At 42.7% G+C, this 23,764-nt stretch overlaps 1 protein-coding gene across 1 annotated transcript in view; it reads right to left on the bottom strand.

The window, feature by feature from the left end:
- Positions 1-23,764, bottom strand: part of KIF5C (kinesin family member 5C) — a 153,993-nt gene that overhangs the window by 58,720 nt on the left and 71,509 nt on the right. Inside the window, exons 8-11 of the mRNA XM_043488177.1 lie at positions 19,773-19,897; positions 17,059-17,163; positions 16,544-16,692; positions 4,869-5,017 (exon numbers count right to left, since the gene is read on the bottom strand). Of these exons, the coding sequence (XP_043344112.1) occupies positions 4,869-5,017; positions 16,544-16,692; positions 17,059-17,163; positions 19,773-19,897 (528 nt within the window). The remainder of the gene's footprint in view (positions 1-4,868; positions 5,018-16,543; positions 16,693-17,058; positions 17,164-19,772; positions 19,898-23,764) is intronic.

Raw genomic sequence — 23,764 nt, 5'->3', positions numbered from 1 at the left:
GGTAGCTTGAGCAGGGACCAGGGATGGGAGAGGGGGCCAGGCAGTGGTGGACTGGAAGCTGAATTCAACTCCTTTACAGGATGGTTTGAGTCCTTCCCATACATATGATCAACAAGCAACAGAGCAGGGGAAAAAAAGAAAGATCCTATTTCTGACAGCTGCCCACTCCCTCTATCTGTCCTTAAGCATGTAGGCTGAATGCATTTCCATGAGGCTAAAAGTTGCCAACAGAGCCTCCAGGTTTGGAGAGAGTCTGCCCGTGGATTTCAGCCCACAAGATGTCACTAGTACATTCTGGTGGACATGCATTGTTTTTTAGCCACTCAACACCCATTCTCACAACAGCACCTCGACTGCATTGTGAAGAATTACCCCCCCACCCCGTATGAGTGCAGCTGTGGTCAGACAACACATTAGGGTGCCCTGTCCTTCCCCAGCCCAAGCTCACCACCCAGAACAATCTCCTCCACCTCTCCCGGGCCTCTGGGTCTCCAATATACATGACAAGGACAGAAACACATCCAAAGAGGATTCACTCAAGGTGTGGCCCCTCAGAAGCCCAGTTCCTCAGCTGTTCTTTTAGTTCTATGAGTCTCTTATAGCTTTTTTTTTTTAATCGGAGCATAGTTAGTTTACAACATTGTGTTAGTTTCAGGTATATAGCAAAGTGATTCAGTTACACATATATATCTACTCCTTTTCAGATTCTTTTCCATTATAGATTATTACAAGATACTGAATACAGTTTCTGCTTTCTTTTTTTGTTTTTATCTTCAGAACCCTCATTGGACCAGTGGGGAATGGAGCCAGGAGAGTGGGTGGTTCTCCCCACTCCTAATTTATAAAAACAAGGTGTGCCCCCCACCTTCAGCCCCCAAGCAGATGCCCCGGGCCACAATGCTGGAATGGCAGTGGCAGAAATGAATTAAGGCTTGGTGTAACACGTGCATTATAAGTCACAGGTCAATATGCTGAGGATCAATGTTCTATTACACCCAGAGGAGAAAACGGCAAGGCTCGCATCTGAAGCAGCCCATTAAGCTAGGAGCATACAGGTGGGGTGGGGTCAGGTAGGGACCGGAATACCAGCATGTAATAAGAGTATTTCACAGATTTCAAATGACTTTGGGCAGGGAATGCTCTCTCCTGTGGCCAACTGTATCAGATATACCTCCCTTCACTTATTTACAGTATCTGCCCAGACCCGACTGGCCACTGAGACATCATATTCTTTTACCTTTCCCACCCCTCTCCATGTGTGTGCTAAATCACTTGAGTTGTGTCTGACTCTTTGTGACCCCATGGGCTGTAGCTCGCCAGGCTCCTCTGTCCGTGGGATTTTCCAGGCAGGAATACTGGAGTGGGTTGCTATTTCCTTCTTCAGGGGATCTTCCTAATCTAGGGATTGAACCTTCAAAATCCCAGCTCTCTAGTTGACATCGCCCAGCCGTGTCCCCATGACCATGAGGAATCAGAATGCACAGGACACATTGGGGGTATTTCCAGTCCCTTCTTTTCACACTCATCTCCCCAACCTACACAACAAACCACAAGGGCTGCGTGCACACTGCACCCACAACAGAAAAAGAACGAACTTAGGAGTCAAGCATCCTGTGGAATCAGCTTGGGCAAGTATCATATCCTGCCTAAAAGAGACACACGGTCTCCATACAGAACAGAAAGCCTCTGGATTTTTGCTGGATGAGCAGTTAATCCTTAAAATAGTCCTTCACTCACACCCAGTCAAAGGACCACCTCACCATGCCTCCACCTGCCTCACTTCCGGTCTGAAACTTTTATACCACTTCAGTAGGTTCTCTATATTTAAAAACTTTTGCTTCCAGGAAAAAAAAAAAAATCCTTTAAAATGTGAGCTTGCAGGACAGAACTCCAGAGAGCTCCCTTCTCTTAATCACTCAGTGATTACATATTAACATGGGGATGAATGGAGGGGTCTCTCCAGACCCTCCCTCTCCTCTTCCCTCTCCTCTCTTCAGAGTCCAGAGAAGACCTCATCCCTACCTATACCTTCAATTATGTCCTAAAGATCCATGACTCCCAGGGACTTCCCTGGCAGTCCAGTGGTTAAAGCTTTGCCTTGCAACTCAGAGGTTGTGGGTTTGATCCCTGGTCAGGGAGGTAAGATCCCACATGCCTTACAGCCAAAAAATCAAAACATAAAACTGAAACAATACTATATAAAATTCAATAAAGACTTAAAAAATGCCTCACATTTAATGTTCATGAAAATTATGCTAGCCATAAATTAAAAAAAAAAAAAATCCACAACCCACATACTTTTCTTTGTCACTCAAGCAGCTCCCCTGAGCTCCAGACACTCAGACCTAACTTCTTATCTGGCATTTTCACCTGGATGTTCCACAGGCACCTCAAACTCCCCTCGTCCTCTCCCACGTCTCACTTCTGGTTCTCCTCCCCCATTTCTTGTCTCAGTGAGTGGCTCTGCCCTCCATCCAATTCAGCAAGCCAGAAACCTTGACACTGTCTCTCCCTACAGCCACCAGCCTCACCAAGCCTGGCTGGTTTCACCTCCTAAATACCTCTCTGATCTGCCCATCTCTCTCCCTTTCCACTGCCCTGTCTCTAAATTCAACGACTAAATCTCATGCCTGGAGGACCACCCCAGGTCCTAGCGCTCTTCCCGTGCCCTCCAGTCCATCCTCCAACACAACCAATGGATCTTCGAAAACACAAATCTCATCATCCGATATCCTTGAATGGCTTTTCACTGCTTCTGAGAAAATGACCAAAATCCTGAACGAGTACTGCCCAGACGTGTCTGCTGCTCTTGCCCATCGCAGTTCGGTGCTGGCCCACCCCAGCTCTCCACACTGGCCTTCATGCTCCCGCCTCTCAGGGCATGTAAACCTGGCTCCCCAACCCCACCTCCATTTCCACCCTCACCTCCTACTTTGCCCAACAAACTGCTCTGCTTCTCTCGGAACTTACTGAAGGAAACCTTTGCTGACTTGAGGCCAGCTCAGGGCCTTCTTCTGTAATAACCCTCGGCACCTCATCCTCTCCCTTTTTGGTACATTTCGTGATCGTGCTTGCAGACTATCTCCCTCACCAGCCTGTAAGCTCTGTGAGGGCAGAGACCATGCCTGACTGCTCACCCTCTAATCCCCGGCACTGCCTTTAACACAGGCTTACTTAACATACAATTATGTAAATCTATCCTGTGTCCGAAACCACACATTAGTTTTCCCAAATTATTTAAGTTAAGGGCTTAGGTGGGATCTCGCCTCACAGGATGTGAAAAACAGTAAATTTCTGAGTAGATTTGCAAAGTGGATGAAATGAGGCAACAGTTAAAATGAGGCCGAGTGACTAGTTCAAGAGCAGGAGAGAGTACCCAAAAGAGACAAAAAGATAAGCATCGGCCAGGCAAAAAGGGCAGTGGGCAGACCCCATAGGTCAGTGACTGAAGGATGGAAAACTGCAGGGCTGGGTTGGTGCTTGGCAAAGGACAGGAAAGAAAAGAACAAGGTTAGTTGCCCACACCATGATGTTTCTAAGGCCAGTGCCCCTCTTTTGCCAAAAGGTTGTATTGAATGTTCCAGGTGTCCAGCAGAGAAATGACCCAAGAGGATCGCAGAAATAGAACAAAATTTCATAGGGCGCTCCCCGCCTTTCCAAGCACCCCTCCCCACTCTCCTACTCCTGCCAAATTGCAAGAAGTCATCCACCAGCCGCAGATGCTGAATTATTCAATTATTCTAGCAGCTTTCAAAACACATGTGCAGCTAGAAAATCGCCCCCAAAGAAAAGAATGGTGTTATTTAGGCTACTAGGTCATTTCTTGAACCTCTCTTGAATCCTGGTTGGCCATGTAATTGTTCTTCAATTGAACAGTAGCTCATTGACACCCACCCCTCCTATCAAAAACAGGGGCAAACATATAATCATAAGACATCTGCTGCTAACTGTGCACTTCCAAGCAGACAGGTTACTTTTGGATTTTGCACAGCGGCCGCCAGGCTCCCACAGTCACCCAAGATTGAGACCTGATGCAGCATCTGAAATAAATACCAACACTAACCATCCACTATCTCCCACCACACACACCAAGCTGCCTTGTTTCCATGGGGGAAAAAAGGGGAGGGGGGGATAGAAAAAGGACTTGTGCCTGCTAACCTCCATCACAAAGCAAAAATCACTGAAATGATCTGTCTGCATGTGGAAACCCTTCTCCAACACCTCACCCATAGCCCACCCACCACTGCACGTCAGCTCTCTGAGATATTTTCTTTGAGGAGAACACACCAAAGAGAATGCTTTAGGGAAAAAAGAAAAATGAGTCACGAAACAAGCCTTTGAGACTCCATTTTAGGACCGAGTTTCTTCAGGAATCCTCTATTTCTATCTCTGAAGAAGCAGAGCATGAAGATGAGTTGGGCCAAGAGAAAAAAAAAAAAAACAGCAAACATTTGCCAGAGGTGACTTTTAATTCCAAATCAATTAAAACTCACAGAGGAAAGAATGACATTTTTCATCTAATCAAAAGCAATCAAAGCCCCAAAGTCTCAAACACCACCCTCTACACCTCAAATGTGGCTACCAGAGAGTGAATTGCAGTAATGGATAGAGGCGCATCTCAATGGAAGCAGATTAAGGCAACCTTGCAAACAGTCACTTGCCCACACTAGGAATGTATGTCAGTCAAGTGACAGGATGGGGGCAGGGATCAGTGCTAGGGAAAACAACTGCTTGTTCACATAGCTTGCTGAAAGGCGGGACCAAGCTCCACCATCATCCACTCTTTCCCAAGTGTTCCAGGACATCAACAGTCATGGGGGAAAAAAAGCACGCCCTCACACCTCCTTCTTCCTCTCATTCTTCCTTACCATTTCTCCATCTGTTCAGCTCCATCTCCAGATGCTGGATAACATTCTTCAAAGTCTTATTTTTCTCTTTCTCTTTTTCGTATTTCTTCTTCCATTCTTCAGCTGTCAGTTCCAGGTTCACAGAGACTGTATTCTTGATGGTCTTAGCCCTGGTGTGAAAAACGTAAGGGAAAAATTCTGAGCAGAGTTACTAGCATTTGCTAAATCATGAATATAATTAAACTTCAAATTCCTTTCACACCAGAAGATTAGGACTTGGGGAGCAGGAAGGATGCTAGAGCTTTTACCACCACCCTCTTAGCTGCTTGAATGGCCCCACTATTTCTAAGGCTCCAAAACTCACCTTTTCCTTTTTTTTTCTTTCCTCCTTTTCCTCCTGCCTGTCTCTAGACCCAACGGGATTTTCATCTGAATCGTCTGGAGTCTTTCTCTATTCCCCCTGCCACCATTTCCACTCCCTCTGCTATCACCTTGGCCTATGTTCTCAGCACCAACCTGTGGTTAGAGCCTAGCTTTTCAGACATTCAGCATCCTCCTTTAAGCATCCTGCATGCCACTTTCAGATTCATCTGCCCAGGAAGAGCTTCCTTTCGATTCAACTGACGTCTATGAAACACTGGGGATTTACCAAGATAAACGAGACACGGTCTCTGGCCTTAGAGTGTACAGTTTCTCATAACAATATACATACAGACAAATCAATTTTTTCTCTTATGCACACTTGGTACCTCAGCATCAACCCTGAGGTACTGAACGCAGGTCGACCCAGGCCTCCAGGGACAGATGGTCACTTTACCAACTCAGGGTGGCCAGGTGAAGCCACGGCTCCGAGCTGAGCACATCCTCTCCCACCACCCAGTCCCCAAGAAGGAGCAGAGGGCCCACTTTTCTCAGATCATCCCATTTTTTTTTTTCAAGAAAAGTCAGAAATTGAGATTTTTCTTTGTATATCCCAGTTGAATATAATTTTTCAAACTGATGTGTGGGGTATACAAACAAGTCTAATGGCCACCATTAGTATAAAGAATGGCCACCATTCTTTATACTTGTGGTATAAAGAGTGACCACCTAGGGCAGATGGCCTGGAGGGGGATGCCCCAGTGGCACTCTGGACAGTCAATCAAGGCAGTACCAGCTCCAGTCAGTAATGAAAGCAAAATACATGATGTGCCAACTCATGCACAGAAATGAACATGTAAGGTTTGTCCAGTTGAAAAGCAAATTCATGGTGGCAGAACTCTACTTATTACATACTTTTTAAGAAGTTAAAACTTCTTTTAAAAACTTCATATGTACTATCCCCTTTTATTTGCTACTGACTTTTTCATTTTTAACTCCCACCAGTTCTTGTCCTGTCACATTTGCCAGCACTATCTGATGTGTGATTCGGGTTAATCATTGTTGTCATGAAATGACATTTTGGACACGATTTCTATTTCAGGAAAAGAAATTCAGCGATCCTCATCAGTGCAGATGTCACTCTAAAAATTAATTTCTAAAGCATACAATTAAATAACCCAACTGTCAAAAGAAGAGTTAAAACGATTTCTATGCAAGACTCTACTTAAGAATTAGTATAATTCTCCCTCACTCACTGTAGCTTATGGCTGCTGTCTCCAGAAGTGTTTCCACTCTGTTTTCAAATAGTAGCAACTTTATTGCTACTTTAAAGTCTGTGCCAATTTGACACACTCACCTCACCACTCCCCCAGCATCCTTAGGCAGTGTCATGGATGTTTCTCAAATACAAGCACAAACACTGAAGCATCCATTTTAACTGAGTTAAGTCAGAAAATGAAAAATAACCTATGGCTGAAATGTTTATGGACATTTAAGGATATACTTTGAGGCTACTAATCTCAGTTATCGCACCACAGAGTCTCTTGATGATTTCCAATGATACAAGAAGGAGAAGCATAGAGCCTTTATGCTGTAATCTGGCAGGTTTAGCCAGAAGTACAATTTTGTGAGCAGACCCAACAAGGTATCACTGGTATAACTGATCCTCATTCTCAAAGTTCTCTTAAATTGTTGAGAAAATTCTTTTTCTCCCACTTCTGCAGGAATCAGAGTCCTGGCAGGAAACAGTCTTCTCAAATTAGGAAGAGTGTAACAAAGGTATGGTAAGGGTGATGGGAAATAACAAGGGATAACAGGTAATATACAGATAATAGCTCAGATGGTAAAGCGTCTGCCTGTAATGCAGGAGACCCGGGTTCCATCTCTGGGTTGGGAAGATCCCCTGGAGAAGGAAATGGCAACCCACTCCAGATTCTTGCCTGGAGAACTTCATGGACAGAGGAGCCTGGCAGGTTACAGTCCATGGGGTTGCAAAGTATCGGACACAACTGAGTCACTAACACACACACACACAATTGTGATGGGGGATCCGTTACCACTCTTAGGCTGAAGGGGGCCCAGAGGAAGGGAAATATAAGAGGAAAGCTGTCTAGACTCGCAGATACAGAGGCCAGACAAGTGGTTACCAGCGGGGAAAGGGAAGGGGGGAAGGGCAAGGCAGGGGCAGGGGATTAAGAGGGACAAACCACTATGCATACAATAAATAAGCTACAAGGATATAGTGTGTAGCACAGGGAATATAACAAATATTTTATAATAACTACAAATAGGCTGTAACCTTTTAAAATTGTGAATCACTGTATTGTACACCTCTAACTTATATATTGACAATATCATACATCAGCTATGCTTCAATTTTAAAAAAATGTAAATTTTTAAAACTGTTAAACCCTTAAAAGAAAAATGCTGCCCTGTCAAAGCTGTTAACAGCCTGTAGTCTAGGAATACAGCCAACCTGAAGTGACCCTTCATGGAAGAAGCCATGAAATTAATACCCTGACATCACTCTCTTCTCTCCTTTTGAGTACCTGCCTATGTTCCTCTCCCATTGGTGGAACCTAACTGGAAGTCAGAGGCAAAGGAGCCCGTTGTAGTTGTGCAAGCTGGTCGCTGTCCCAGGGTGCAGAGCAGAGCAGAGATGGCACAGAAACAATCCAGAGGAACAGATGGAAGATGCACAACCCAACTCCCATTTGGAACTGAGAATAATAGTGGGAAACCATGTCTTCTGCTGCTGCCCTAAACAGACTCCATTCAGTCACTAATGAGGCAGACCATCATGCCTCTCCATCTACTAAATGGAGAACATGAAGAAACCAGCCAGCACTGATTAGAAAGATATTAATTATCCCAAATGTGTTCTACAGATTTTAAATAATCTGAAATAAAATCTCAGGAGATTTGCATGTGTGTATTGAAATTAACAACCTGATTCTAAGATTTATAATAGAAATAAAGAAGGCCAACAATAGAAAAGACAATTTTGAAGGACAAAGAGGATGGAATATCAATACACTATAAAGCCACAGTAATTAAAACTGATTAAATAGTCCAGAAACTTTAGAATACAAACAGAATAGATTATCCACAGACACTCGGCCATGTAGCCATCTGATGTACAACAAAGGTGTGCATATAGCACAGAGGGAAAGGACGATCCTTTCAATGTATGGTGCTTTATTGACTCCCCCAATAACATATGAAAAATTCTATACAGATGAATCACATGCATAAATTTGAAAGGTAAAACAACAAAGCTGCTAGAAGAAAACAGGAGAATATCTTTAAGACCTTAGGGTAGATAAAGATTTATTTCTTAAATAGAACAGAAAGAAAAGATAAACTTGACTTCATTAAAATTAAAAACCCTCTCTTCATTAAAAGTCACCATTAAAGGAGTTAAAACATAAACTACAAAGTCGGAAAAGATACAAACGATCCATGTATCTGACAAAGGACTTATCCAGAATAATCCCTATAAATCAATCAGAAAAAAGCACACAACTGGTGAAAACACCAGGTAAAGATTGGAATAGGAACTTCACAGGATAAGTGCCAATAAATTGTACCCAGAAAAGTGTGCCAAATGTCATTAGCCTTCAGGGAATAAAATAACAAAAAGATATATTTACACACCTATTAGAAAAGTTAAAATTTTTCAAACTGATAATGCTAACTGTTGTTGAGGATGTGCAATGACTATAACACTCACTTGCTACTAGACAGAGTGTAAACTATTCCAATCATTTTGGAAAACTCTTTGGTACTATCTATTAAAACTAAATACTCACAGGTATATAACCAATAGAAATGAAGACATATGTTCACCTAACGACATGGTAATCAATGTCATAGCAACTTCACTTATAATAGCCCCAAGATGAACACAATCCAAATATCCATCAACAATAGAATGCATACATACATGCTATATTAATACAACAAAATACTGTATACCTATGAAAAATAAACTGTTCACAACCTAACAATATAGTGAACTTCAAAGATAACAACATTGCATAAAAGAAGCCAGATACAAAACAATATTGTATGTCTTTACTTGTAAACAGTTCGAAGACAGCAAATAGTTATCTATGTTAACAGAAGTCAGGATGCCATCTACCCCTGAGAGTTGAGTACTGACTGGGAGGGTGTAAAATAGAGGTTTCTAAGGTGCTGGGGTGATAGGTACATGTGTATATACATTTGTAAAATTTTTACTGAGTTGCATACTTATATTTACTTTACTATATGCATGTTATACTCAACGTAAGTAAGTTAAGAAAAATAAACTGATGTGTAAAGAAATCAAGTCAGATAAAAATTTCCAGATTGTGAAATAAATAAGAGGTACTAAGAGAGACAGTAAACTTCTATGCCTGGAGTTTTGTGGTTTTTTTAATACAATATTCTCCTATCTAGGATGTTGAAACTAGCCTTGCAAAGAGGAACATAGAGTGTCTCAGTCCCTCACTACTACAAGAGACCTAGAATAAAAGGATGATCTACATCTACAATTTCTTTTGCTTTTTACTGTGAACTTTAAGAAAAGCTACAGAGTAAAAGGGCCTCATGATTAGGTTCTATCTAACTTGCCACTCACAAGTCCCTCTCCTCCTTTGTCAGGATTTAGCTGGTTGCCGTCAGTATGAGTTAGCTAGTGGTCTGATGGCTTTTTGTTTTGTTGTTTTGCTTTGTCTTGCCTTGTCCACTGTAGAGCATGTCCTATATCTTTCAGCTCTCATACTCTTTGCTCTTCTATTCTGGTATTTCCCACATACTTGAGAGCTGTCTATAACACTAAGCAAAATTAGTGTCATTCTAAACATCTAGACTCTGTTCAAACACAACAAATCAGCATGGATCCTAGGCACTCACGACCATACATGGACACAATGTCTGGACCCGTGCGCACACATGCATACACATGTGTATTTTCTGCTCAGCTTGGTTCCAAAGGAATTTCAGGTAGCTAACAAAGAACATAAGGTCAATGGAACAGCAGAAATTAAGAACTGCTTTTAAGGCAGGTTTTATCATATTTTGTCTAGCTGAAGCTGTATAGAAGCAGCTTTGGGACATTATCTCCTCGATATAGGAAAACAAACCAATAATCCACGTGAGCCTTACTGTAGCCATGAACCTACTGCTTACTCATCATCTTTATGGCCCAGTCTCACTCTGATAACATCTGATTAATCCAGTGTTGACACCATCACTCACAAAGGAGCACAAAATAACTTGGGTCTTCATCTCTAAAGATCTTCTGTTTGGTTTTTCAGCCAGAGCCCCCACGCTGTATACAGAAATAAATGCCTGTTCCTTAAGCTATGACAATAGCAGACACTGAGGAAAATCCTAACCAAAGGCTAGATAGGGAAAGAATCTTAATTAATATTAGGTTTATAACTTAATAGTAAGACCTACTTAGCACAATGAGCAAAATCTTAATAGTAAGACCTACTTAGCACAAATGAGCCAAAGTTGAAGGCACAATGATTAGGGTATCTGTTTTGCAGTTTTTCTGTGTTTTAGCTTGCTTTACAGAGTTAAGCACCACTTAATACACAACCTAAGCTTGCGCCAGATATAACATGTCTTCTCCCCATAGAGAGAGAACCAGGACCTAGTTTTTACAAGACCTCAAAGCTCATAAATGTTAAACAGCCTTGGGGAAGGCAGACCAAACACAGCTGACAGAGAGCAGAGGACACAGTAGATCCCATATAAAGACAGTGACACCAGAAAAGGATTACACTGACATATTCCACTGAGGGCTGGAAGGAGGATGGCTCCTCCATTGTCTCTTCCAAGGCCTCCTTGTCCTTCAGTGTTCTGTGAAGTCCTCCTCAGCACCTCTCAGTTCCTCTGTCACTGAACTTGCAATTTACTTGTTCAGAAGCACACGTTCAGGCTTCCAAGACTGCTGATCATGTCCACTTCTACCACCTTTATTAAGCCCTCATACATTACAGCATTCTATAACTTGGCACTTGAAGCAAACCTCCATTGGAAAGGGGAAGTCCTAGAACCACTGGTTCACATCCTTCCATGCCTGATAAGTTCAACTCCACCTACGTCCTCAATAATTGCCTATACTCATCTTTCCGGCCAAGATCATTTCTAAATGATACAGAAACTACACACTATTGGAGTTTCTTCAAATTACCTTGGCCTCCCCTGGAACAGCCAGGAAGATGTTTACTCTTGGTACCTTCTCACCTCTTGTTTCTCAGCATTTTCCTTCCCTCTCGCTTTTGGACAAGGAGCTCTAGACAAACCCAGACCTCCAATGTATAGAATAAATCTGTAATGTATGACTCCACAGTGTGAATGGTGTATGTGACAGACAAAGAGACAGATCTTCCCACTGTGGGACAGGGTAGTCTAGCATCCCTTTCTATCAGTTAGGGTTCTCCAAAGAGACAGAACCAACAGAACAGATATATAGATGGATGGATGAATAGATACCCTATCTGATATATACATAAATACCTTCCATCCATCTGTCTAGCTGGCTATTTAAAGAAATTGGCTCACTGGAAACTCATGCAGAAACTGTTGCTGCATTCTTGAGGAAGAATTTCCTCTTCTCCAAAAAACCTCATTTTTTTGCTCTTACGGCCTCCATCTGACTGGATGGGGCACACCTCTATTATGGAGGATAATGTGTTTACCTGAAGTCAACTGCTGCTAGACGGTAACCACATCTACAAAACACTTTCATAACACCACCCAGGTTAGTGTTAGATTAAATAATGGGCTACTACAGCCTAATCAAGCTCACACATAAAACCATCACACCTTCTACTCCATTCTAGGTCCTAGTTCCCATGTAAGACACCTAACATTCTTCTGGAAACGTAACTGCCACAAAGCACCTTCCCATTCCCTGGTAAGGCCATTTCCCTGCTCATGAGTAGGGGATGTAGGGAAGCAGAAACCAAGAGCTTTAAATTTGGTCTTTTGAAAAACTCTAGTCTCCCAAGAAATATTAAGAAATGACCGACCTGGATGAGGATTTGGCATCCAGGTAAATTAACTGTCATCCACAACATCTCATCCTCCAAAGAGCAAAAACTAATCCTATGGGTGTTTTGGCAACAGGCCCTCCAATAGGAACCAATCTGAGTCTTAATCCATTGTATGTCAGAACTGTAGCCAAGCATCTCCTTTGGCCAAAGCTCTGGTCCTGCAGGGAACTTGTCAAGCTCTGCACACAGGCATGTTTCACATACACCACTCAGGCTCTGCCTGATCCAGCTACCATCAAACTGAGCATGAAATGGGACAGTTTTGGTTTTTTTTTTCCTGAAAAGTGCATATCGGAAAAAGAAAAAAGAGTATTACTTTTCCTGAACTATCCATTCTGCTTTCACAGTTAACATACAAACCAAAGCCTCTGAATTATTCATGCTACACTAAACAGGCTTCCAAGATAATTGGGGGATTTGAGTTTATACTTCTAAAACTTAAAAATATCCTTTTCAAATGGTGCTATAAAGTATTTTGGAAGAGTAATTAAAGACTAGAAAATGAAATGCTAGAAGCCAGATGAAAAAGAAGAATCAATGAAACTGCTCTAATTTGAGTCCCCAACCCTTGAGGCTGCAAGTGTTCAGCTTCCTGACAGAGGACAGCTCTTTGACTCTCCATCGCCTGGAAATTCAAGTACTGCCTCCTCAACCAGATTGAAAGCTCTATGACAACTCAGGAAATGGCTCTACCACTTTCCTAGCACAATGCTGGGCATTCAGGGGACAAAAAGCAACAGGCCTGACCCAAAAGAAGAGCCGTCATCACAGAAACCAAGAAACAGACACAGTGAAATCTGTTCCTTTAAATTCTAGGACTTCATCTAGAATCCTGGAGAGTGCTGACTTGGAAGGCTGCCCTCAGGCATCTGTACACCCTGTCATGTTTCGACTGCTTCAAAGGACCTACTACTGTTTTATTCAGAACGTCAATACAGTATGGCTTAACAACAAACATGGACTTTCTTCGTGTTCTTGAAAGAACCATGTGGCGATAACTAGGGAACTCCGTGCTGCCCTTAGGTGTGGCCTGCAACAAGAATATAATGAACATTCATTACACTGAGTTTGGGAGGTGCGCAGCAGTCTTTTTTGAGTTCAAAGTGCTTAATCTCGTTAGCTATCAGTACCATGTCCAATCTGAGGTTCAGACTCATGTCCGCTGTGTAACTGGGTTCAATGTGTGTATTTAACAATAAAGCAAGTATTGGCCCCGTAGAGAAGTTAGATGTCCTTGAAGAATCCATTAACTAACTTGAAGATGGAGGAAAGGGAGCAAAACATAACACATTTCTAATTATAAGCAGGAAAACAAATCAGATCTAAACCTCAACCAATTTTTGGACATAATGGTGTCATAGTACAGCAACTGCCCTAATGTTCTGGGATTCCTACATAATAAGCATTAGCTTCATCTGCTCATTCATTTGATGACATTTGTCTACTGACCACCTACCCTGTCCCAGTTGTCCTAGGTGCTTGTTGGTGCCACTCACTGACGCTGGTAATAAACTAATTCTTATCCTCATGGAGCCCAGTATTCAAATGACTCTGACAAAAGATTACAAACCAACCTATTTCATTTGAAAATGTAATTGACCTACTATTTATTTCCTGGCATCCCAAATTATCAGCATTTAATTATCAGATTATCAGATTTCTTTCATCATTCATTGCAGAAATCTAATTCTACTGCTTCATTCAGTCCTGATCCTTATATTACAGCTGTATCCTGTACCTTATATCACGTTTGGTCCAGCCCCATGCATGACTATGACTTTCCCAAGCCTGTTCAAAGACGGAGGAAAGAAGGAACTTGCAATTACGGGACACCATATTCCATGCCAGCCCTTGTGCTGAGTGAAAACTGAAGCCACTCATCTAATCCTCCCAATAATTTTCAGAAGTATGTGTTATTACATTATTATTTTTTTCCTACAGGCAAAGAGACTGAGGTTCCAAGAGAAGGAAAAGGGAGAAAAAATGAGTCAGGAGCAGAGCTGAGCTTCAAAGCAGGAGTAACCGGCCCCAGAGGCCTATGCTCACCTAGATTCCTGATCAAGCAGCCAGCATGGAAGAAGCTGCGGGTCAAGTGATACAGTCTCAGTCCAGTAACATCCCACAATTTACCAGCTTTGTGGCCTCAGGGCCAGGACCTAATGGCTTGGCGCCTAGGTCTCAATCCCATCCTCTGTACAAAGGGGAGAGACACCTATCTGACAGAATTTCTATGAGGATTCTGACGTGTCTGGCACATGCTAGTTCCTTAAAAAAGTGCAGGTGATAATGATGATGCTATGATGGCCTCACTGAGATTAGAAGAAAGTAAATCATCATTTTCACTCATACCTAAAACTCTTCCCCTAGACAGTTGCGACATGCCCACCACCAACAACAGCCTTGAGACAGAGCCTGTGTCCCAGGAAGACTCTGGGTTGCAAAGATGTAAAGTATCTTTGCTTTATGGGTGGGAATATTTTTTTAAAAGAGATTTTCCTTTTATAAACGCATCCAGTGCTGGTTTCCTCCAAAATGTCTTCAGAGGAAGCTGTCAAAGCTTAAATTTAAGAAACCAGGAGAGGGACTTCCCTGGCGGTCCAGTGGTTAGGACTCCATGCTTCCAGTGCAGGTAGCACAGGTTCAACCCTGGCTGGGGAACAAATATCCCACATGCTGCATGACGTGGCCAAAAACTTTTTTAAAAGAAACCAAGAGAGATGGGGAAGGCAGGATGATCACCACAGTATTCTATGCTTCTCACAAGCTGATACTGGTTTATAGGTATCCCGTGACCCTTAAGAAAAGAAGGTGTTATCCTTCTGCAACCCACTGACCTAAGCATTTGGCTTATTAAGGAAGTGATTTCAGAGGAAATAAAGGACCCAAATCCAATTTAAAAGATACATTAGTTCTACAACAGTTCAGTGTGATTATTATTTATTTAGACATCCCACAGGTGCCATGACTGGTTAATTCTATGTTCTGTGAGGGTTCAGGAAATGACTGGGGTTTAATGTGGTTTCAACAAGCCATAACAATCTCCGATCCAGAATGCCCACCACCATCTGTCTTTTCCCTAGGCATCTTAAACTACTTCTCAGGCATAGCCACACACTCCTGGGAGAAGGGAGTGCTCTGGGCATAAGGCAGAGCCTGAAGAGAACTGGTAACTTGTCCAAAGATAACACAGTTGTGTGAAGGGGATGATGTCAGTAAGTCTGCATCTCCCAACCTCAGCTCTGGGCTCAGCCCACTGAGCACAGAAGATGCTCAGCATTGCCCCATCCACAGCACGCAAGCACTCTAGGGACTAGCACTTCAGGCGGCCATGCAGGGACGATGGGGCTCAACACCACTGACTGACAGACCATGACTGAAGGTCAAGAAAGGAAGGGGTGGGACTTCCCTGGTGGTCCAGTGGTTAAGAATCCTCCCTCCAATGCAGGGGACACAGGTTTGACCCCTGGTGGGGAACTAAGATCTCACATGCCACAGGGCAGCTGAGCCTGCTCAGACAACCAGAGAAGCCTGCACACAGCAATGAAGACCCAGCACAGCCAAAGGAAAAAAGGAAGGGATGAACTAACTCATACCGGGGAACGCTGGTGGAGGGTTACTGGCTGTCCCTGCTGCCTACCTAGTAACACTCCCCAGACATTGGAAGTGTCCTTCAGACATTTCTGAAGAAGAGAAGATGAGGCCATCCTCCCCTTTCCTCAGCATACAGCTGTATTTCTTACTCCCAGGGTGAGCATCAGTACTTCTTCTCCCTGCTCTTTAATACTCAGTCTAATATTTAGTCTATCAGAAAATTTGCAATGGATTCCAAATATTGAAGTAGTTACTGGTAGTAGTAGTACTACCGCTTGTAACTGGTAGTTACCAGTCTTGAGTTGAATATGCTTGAACCTGAGAATTAAGGTTTAATTCCATGAACCTGAGAGTCAGACTTCATTTCCATGAAGAACCTGAGAGTTAGAATTAATTCCATGAAAACAAAACCAAAATTCCACTGAATTACCAACAATCACATCTACAATAAGCTTGGATTTTTTTTAACATATCTTTGATAGACATATTCATACCTATTACTTTAAAACATAATTTTTCTTTTGGCCTCAATACATGATGCCTCAAGGTTTATAGGCCACCTGCTAGATGCAAATTACTAACAAGCTGCTTGCCCCCTCCCTCTGTGTCCTCTCTGACCCAAGCACCTCACCACTCACCCCTAACACCTAAGACCCAGCTCAGAGCACAGGTTACGAAGGTCATGCCCACCTTTGTCCAAACATGAGCGTTGACTTGGTCTCAGCTTCATTGAAGACTGAGGGAGAACAGCAAATGACGATGGTGGTTCTACAGTTCCCACCCAGAGAGTCCTGAAGAATCCGAGTCATCTTGCTGTCCCGGTATGGCACGTGTGTTTTCTATTTAGGAAAAGAAAAAATACTGTCTGCTACAGCCAATTCAAAGAGAAAAGACAGAGGCCAGCAAGTTAGTGATGGGAACTGGGCTTAGAAACATGTGAAATAAAAATCTGTGGCCTGGTCTTTGCATCTTGCCAAAGTTTAGCATGCCCACTGTGGGACCTGGGTCATATGAAATTAGCATCACCATTCACACATTTTAATGGGCTAGATTTCCCTGCAAGCAGGGTGTCCATAGCAAGGATTTCCTCGTCCCTTTCCAAACAAAAACATATGAATCACCAGGGTGTGTGGCAAAGAGAGTACACGGACCCAAGAGGCAACGTCTCATGATATCATTTAATAGATGGGGACACAATCACTTACCGTCCCTTCTGCCAAAGCAGAGATCACGTTTCCAAGAGCAGACAAAGACTTATTGATATTTTTAGCTTCATCGAGAACAGCTCCCTCGGCACCAGTTTTGCTGACCTGCCAGAGAGAAGAGAAAGCAGTGAGCTGCACAGGACAGCAAAGGCGCAGAGGAGAAAACCACAACTCACAGGAGGGCACACGCGCTGGAGGGAGCCGAGGGGAACCCTCCTGGAGTGCTGGGGAAAATACAAGTAAGTAAGAATCACGGCGATGAAACTTTCCCTGGTGCCTGAGGCAGAGGATTGGTTCTCTTCTGTTGTCATTTTCCTCTCGATTAGGTTTTGGAGGAATGGCTGGGACGCCTCGCATGTAGAGCTGCAGATACTTCCCAGGGGACGGCCGTCTGGGGATGCCAGGCTCCAAAAGAGCCGTCACTACAGAAAGGCTGGGGTCTTGCGAGACTGAACCATCCCCACGCTGGGGATGCGCGAAGAGAAAACGATGTCCTGGCCACAGTGAATGGACATTACAAGCTCCAACTTCAAGCAAAGGTCAAGAGGTGGTGGGGATGGTTATCCAGGCTCTCTGTTCCTCCCTATTCATTCCCATTGTAAGAAAAAAAGGAGTAATCATCCAAAGGGAAAAATACTTGACAAGGCATGAAAAGTCAAAAAATGTATACATAGTGAATCTGTCTTTTTTTCCCATAGTTAGAGGAACCACGCACCATTCCTCCTCGGCTCTGTTATTACTGGCAATTTTGTACATATAGCATTTGCTCCGGGTACAAAGCAGTTCACTGATGCTAGGGGAAGAAAGGGAACTCAACATGATTCATAGCTCTGCTGACTGGACCAAAGACACAGGGGGAGCGAGGCTCTCTGAAGAAAGAAAAGTGGGGAAAAGGTTTTAAACTGTGCGAAGATGGATTTCAATTACATATAAAGGAGGAACTCCCAATTACAGAGATGAATGCATGTCCAGGGGGCAGGGGTGGGTTTTTTTCCAAAGAAAAATTCAAATATTTCTCCAGAAATTGTGTGTGGGTCCCCTGCTTACAGATGGAGAAATCACAGAGCTGCCGGCTCACAAATAGTAACAGTCTATTCATGGTATTTAAGGTGCTTTCACATTTGAGCATCTTGGCTGCATGAAATATGCAAGACAAGTACAATCACCTTCCTTTTACAGACAAGGAAAATTTGAGCTCCGGGCATGTCAAATTGCTCAACCAAGAGAAGAACACATTTCGGGGAGATGGGACTAAGCCCCAGAGCTCTGTTCTACTAGATCACTCTGACACATTCATGCGGATACATCTAGGGCAAGGAACACAGATATGAGCAGGGGAAAGAACTTGCAGGTCCACAACTTTAAAACACCTCATAAATATCAAAAGCAATAACCGCCAATGCTGTAGAGGCCTCCACTCTCAGCTGCCTGCATGAAGCACTTTGCTGCTGCATTTAGGCCCTGAGTACTTATCTCTGTTCTCTAAGGGGAAATGGGGCAAGCTCGGGATGAGGCAAGGGATCCCTAAGAGCTTTGTCTGGACCCACACGACAGGTGGGGCAGCAAAGGAGATGCTGGCTGCTAATGGCCAGTCTAGAGGAGAGCAATGCTACTCTCTACTCCTGGGCTGGTGGGCATCTATTTAATTACAGTTTCAAGCTGGGCCAGAACGATTTTCAAGTCCCAGTTAGGACTATCCAGACGATCTTCTGCTCCAGGCCGTACAAATGCGGACAGGAGAACAACCCAAGTAGCCATTACTTACACGGATGACAGTGGCCATAATTTGGTGTTCGGCAACTCAGTGGTGGGAGCAGTAAGTGGGGATCAATGACACAGTTCGGGAGACTGACTGAGCTTCAGGGCTGGCCCTGATGGGGACACAGTCTGCATGACATCAGCGATGAGGTAGGCCACAGGGTATTGTGTGCAGAGACTTGCTCTATGATGTCACCCAAGGCGGGCAGTGCCCCCAGCTCGGGTGTGGCCACAGGAGCTTCCCGTGGTGCTGGGGAGGTGAGGTGGGAGGGCAGGGGGCAGGTGCTGGGAAACCTATTGGATCTGGAGTGTGGCCGAGTGTGCCTGGAAGAGAACTGACAGGGTCCAGATGCCGAAAGAAAATCCTGACAAAATCACAGAACAGTCAGGGCTTGTGGCTAAACACCAGCTCCAGGCCCTGTAGCCTGAAGGGAGTGAGGCTGCCCATGCAGGACTGGGGCAGTTCACACCTGCTGGAGAGAGAAGCCAGGAAGGCAGAGAGAGCCCCATGCTCCAGATCTTTTATCAGCAAACAAACCTGCAGAGGCAAGCCTGCCACATTCCAAAGGCAAAGCCCCTTCCTGGCCTATTCGAATCTGTTACAACACAGAGATTTTTCCTGCCCTCAGAAGTTCACGTCCCTCCCGCCTTTGAATAGCTGCCTTCACCAGGCTAAGTTCACACCAAACACTCGCCTCGTGTCATCATCAGAGTCTATGAGGCATAAATCAGGGTTTGCATTCAAAGCACCTCCTGTGACGTGAATAGGGAACTTCAGGACCAGAAAAGAAAGAGCAGGGAAATGAAGGTTAAATTTAATAACATCTTGGCACAACATCAGAAACTTTAAAAGCTCTTTAAAACCAGGGACTAGAAAGACATAAAAATTATACCACTGCACACTGAAGCAAATTGCAGGGGGAAACTGTGGATAATACAAATAAAGAACCAATTACCTTTTCACTCCCAGCCAAATCAACTAGATAAAGCTTCCCACTGAGTTTTTTTTCAGTCTCTACATTTTCTTGCTTAATATTAATCAGGAAGATACTGTGACTTCTAGAGCTGTGTTCATTCATGTCTGAAAAGGAAAAGAGTTTACTGCTCTACAGAGAACACATAAATTTAGTAGTAAGCCTCTCAATCAAAAACACAACAAATCATGCCTAATAGCTCCATTTTTTTTTTCAGTCCATTCAATTTTAAAAAATTATCTGAGACCACTTCTTCTGAAAAACAATGCTCATTCTAGAAATGAAAGATTTAAAATACCTTCAGGTGGCAGAGAAATTAATCTAAAAATTGAAGTCAGTGGCTTCAGACAACAGACTCTCAAGCTCTGCCTGAAGTCCCCGTCCTCCAACATTCCAGTCCAGTCTGACCCTCTCCTTGAAGAGCTCAAGGCTTCCTCCTCTGCCTTACTTTAAGTCCCTTAGCCTTTATCACCATGATTAGTACCTGATGTATTCCATCTTCTTCATGTGTGCAGGCCTTGACTTACCAGTGATATCACAACCTTTCTTAAGGAAGAATTATGACTTTATTAAAGATGGATTAAGACATACATTTCTTTTATAACCCATGCTAGGAACATAGAAAGTCTCAGAGATGAAATATGCTTCATCAGAGCCAAGTAACAAAAATCAAAATCTTCTTGGATCTTGGTCTTTGTTCACCAGGCAGACAAGGACCCCAGTGACTGTCTTATTCAACCCACATTGGTAATCAGTTCTCAAAACCATCTAACCAGATTACTTGGGGGAAAAAAAACCCTAAAAGTTTCCAGAAAAATGTTAGAACTAATGAATTTGGCAAAGTTGCAGGATACAACTTTACAAAAGCAGTATGTAAAAATCAGTTGCATTATATATTATGATAATAAACAATCCAAAAAGGAAATTAACAATTCCATTTAAAATATGAAAAAAGAATAAGATACTTAGGAATAAATTTAACCAAGAAAATGAAAGGCAAATAATGAGAACTATGAAATGTTTCCAAAAGAAATGAAAGAATACACAAGTAAATGGAGAGCTAACCTTGCTCTTGGATTAAGACTTAATATTGTTAAGATGTCCATACTACCAATAGATTTAATACAATCTCTATCAAAATCCCAATGATACTGTTTATAGAAATAGAAAAGTCCATTCTAAAATTCATATGGAATGTCAAGGGACCCTGGATAGCGAAAACAATCCTTAAAAAGAACAAACTTGGAGGTCTCACATTGATTTCAAACTTACTACAAAGCTATGGTAATCAAAACAGTGTGGTATTGTCATAAAGGCAGACAAACAAACCAAAAAAACAGAATAGAAAGCCTAGAAATAAAACCTCACATAATATGGTCAAGTAATTTTTGACAAGCATGTCAAGACCATTCAACACAGAAAGGACAGTCTTTTCACCAAATTGAAAACTGGATATCCACATGCAAGAATGAAGTTGGACTCTTTCCTTAGGTCCTATATAAAAGTTAACTCAAAAAGGATAAAAAATATGAATGCAAAAGTTAAAACTATAAAACCTTAGAAGAAAGCATAGGGGAAAAGGTTCATGACACTGGATTTGGCAATGATTTGGATATGACACCAAAACACAAATCACAACAGCAACAAAAAATAATGTAACTTCATCAAATCTAGAACACTGTGTATGAAAGGACACTGTCAAAAGAGTGAAAAGGCAACCCACAGAATGACAGAAAATATCTGAATCATACTTGATAAGGGACTGAGATCCAGAATATACACAGAATTCCTACAAATAACAACAACAAAAGCCAAACAACCTAATTTTTACAAACAGGGGAAAGGACTTGAAGAGCGTTTCTCCAAAGAAGATGCATAATGGCCAAGAAGCATATGAAAAGACGCTCAGCATCACTAATCATCCAGAGAATGCAAACCAAAAATCTCAGTAGACACCATTTTACATCATTACACAATAGATGACTATTAAAAAGAAAACAGAATAAGAAGTGTCAGCAAGGATGTGAGAAACTGAAATTCTTGCACACTGTTGGTGGGAATGCAAAATGGTACACTTGCAATGGAAAACAATATATAGCTGTTCCTTAAAAAATTAAAAGTAGAATTATCATGTGAACCAGAAATTCTACTTCTGGGTGTATATATCCCCCAAAAAAACCTAAAAGCTGGAACTTGAACAGATGTTTAAACACCCATGTTCACAGCAACACTATTCACAACAGCCAAAAGGTAGAAGCAATACAATGTCTGTCTATGGATCAATGGATAAACAAAATGTGGTGTATACATACAATAGAACATTACTCTGCCTGATAAAAAGGAAGGGAACTCTGATACATGCCAACATGAATGAATCTTGAGGACACTGTGCTAAGTGAAACAAGCACGTCACAAAAGGACTTGTATCATTCCACTTATATGAAGTACCTAGAGTTGTCAAATTCATTGAGACAGGAAGAAGGACAATGGTTAACAGGAATTGGGAGGAGGGAGTATGGTACAGGCCATTATTATTCAATGGGTATGGAGTTTCACTTTGGGATAATTAAAAATTCTGGAAACAGGAAATGGTGATGGTTGCAAATATTGTGAATGTACTTAATGCCACTAAACTGGACACTTAAAAGAGGTTAAAATGGTAAATTGTATGTTATGCATAATATAACAAAATTTAAAAAGAAAACATCTTACCAGAATAAGAAAAAATAGTATAATGTTCTGTACCAACAGTTCTGAAGCAGAGGGCCATGAGAGACTATCAGGTATATAACAAATAATTCATAACTAACTTAAGAAACAGAGTGGAAACTTCTTTACAAGAGATGTTGTTAGTGTAAGTGTATCATTCTTTCTGTAAGTGTCTAAGCAGAAGAGAAAGAAATAGAGTTTAACCCATACTGTATACAAGTCTAGGCTCACATATGGAACTTGCCACAAATATGAATATCATCTGATACATGCATTGCAGTAGAGAAACAGTTGAGAATTACAGTTCTGGATCAAAAAATCATAGAACCAATCAACAAGCAAGCAGTGCTTGAATCTCTTCTACACCGTGCAGGGGACTCACTACCTCTCCAGGTAGCAGGCTTTATGTGAAGCAGCTATAAGGACAAGGGTTTTTCTTGTAGTAGGTGAAAATCTGCCTCTCCGTAGTGTCAACTGTCCTGGATGGTCTACTCATTCAGATCAAAGCAAGCTGACCCTCTAAAGGTCAGCACCTTGCAGACATCAAGACTGTGTTAAGACATATCTACATGCCCTGCCCAGATAAGTTTCTCTCTTCAAAGCTAGAAATTCTTCCTTCCAGGAGACCTTCACAAGAAGTCACTCTCACTTGTCGCTGCCCCTCTGAATAAGACAGACATCGTCTCACCGAACCTCTGCAGCTCTAACACCACATGACCTGTTTCCCTGAGGAAGGCACCACAAGGTCAACCAGCTGACCCGACTGTGTCTGTTATGGACAAGACAGCAAAGAGTTTACAATAAAGCACCCGGCCCCCCTTTCTGAGTTCCTGCCTCTTTCTTTTCCTTGTTTACAGAGGATGTAAATCTAACATAGTTTCTTTTGATGTGTACGACTAGCATATAGAATCTGTCAGTTTGAATTTTTTAAACAATAATAGAGTTAAAATAAATGAACTTAGGAGCTTACTTTCTTCCGCCTTTAGTTGGCTGGTTGGTTGCCTACCCCAGTGTCCAGGCTCAGGCTGGTACCCAGGCCCACTGTCACCCAACATCTCCAACAGGCCCTGGACGGCAGGAGGTGCTGTTTCTGTACCAGGACCTGCCCAGACCCACTGGTACTGCACACGCCCCTGCGTCTGAGATGGGCCCCTGCCCGTCACTGCTTTATAAATGCCTTCTTGGGCATTATTCCATTTGGATCTCGTTACCCGCAGCCGACCTTGCTGGTAGGCAGATGTGTGCGTCCTAGGTTAGAGGGGAGG

Source organism: Cervus canadensis, chromosome 15, assembly GCF_019320065.1.
Source record: "Cervus canadensis isolate Bull #8, Minnesota chromosome 15, ASM1932006v1, whole genome shotgun sequence".
NCBI classification, from domain to species: domain Eukaryota; kingdom Metazoa; phylum Chordata; class Mammalia; order Artiodactyla; family Cervidae; genus Cervus; species Cervus canadensis.
Note: the sequence above shows the minus strand (reverse complement) of the source record. Positions and strands in the feature narration are given on the sequence as shown.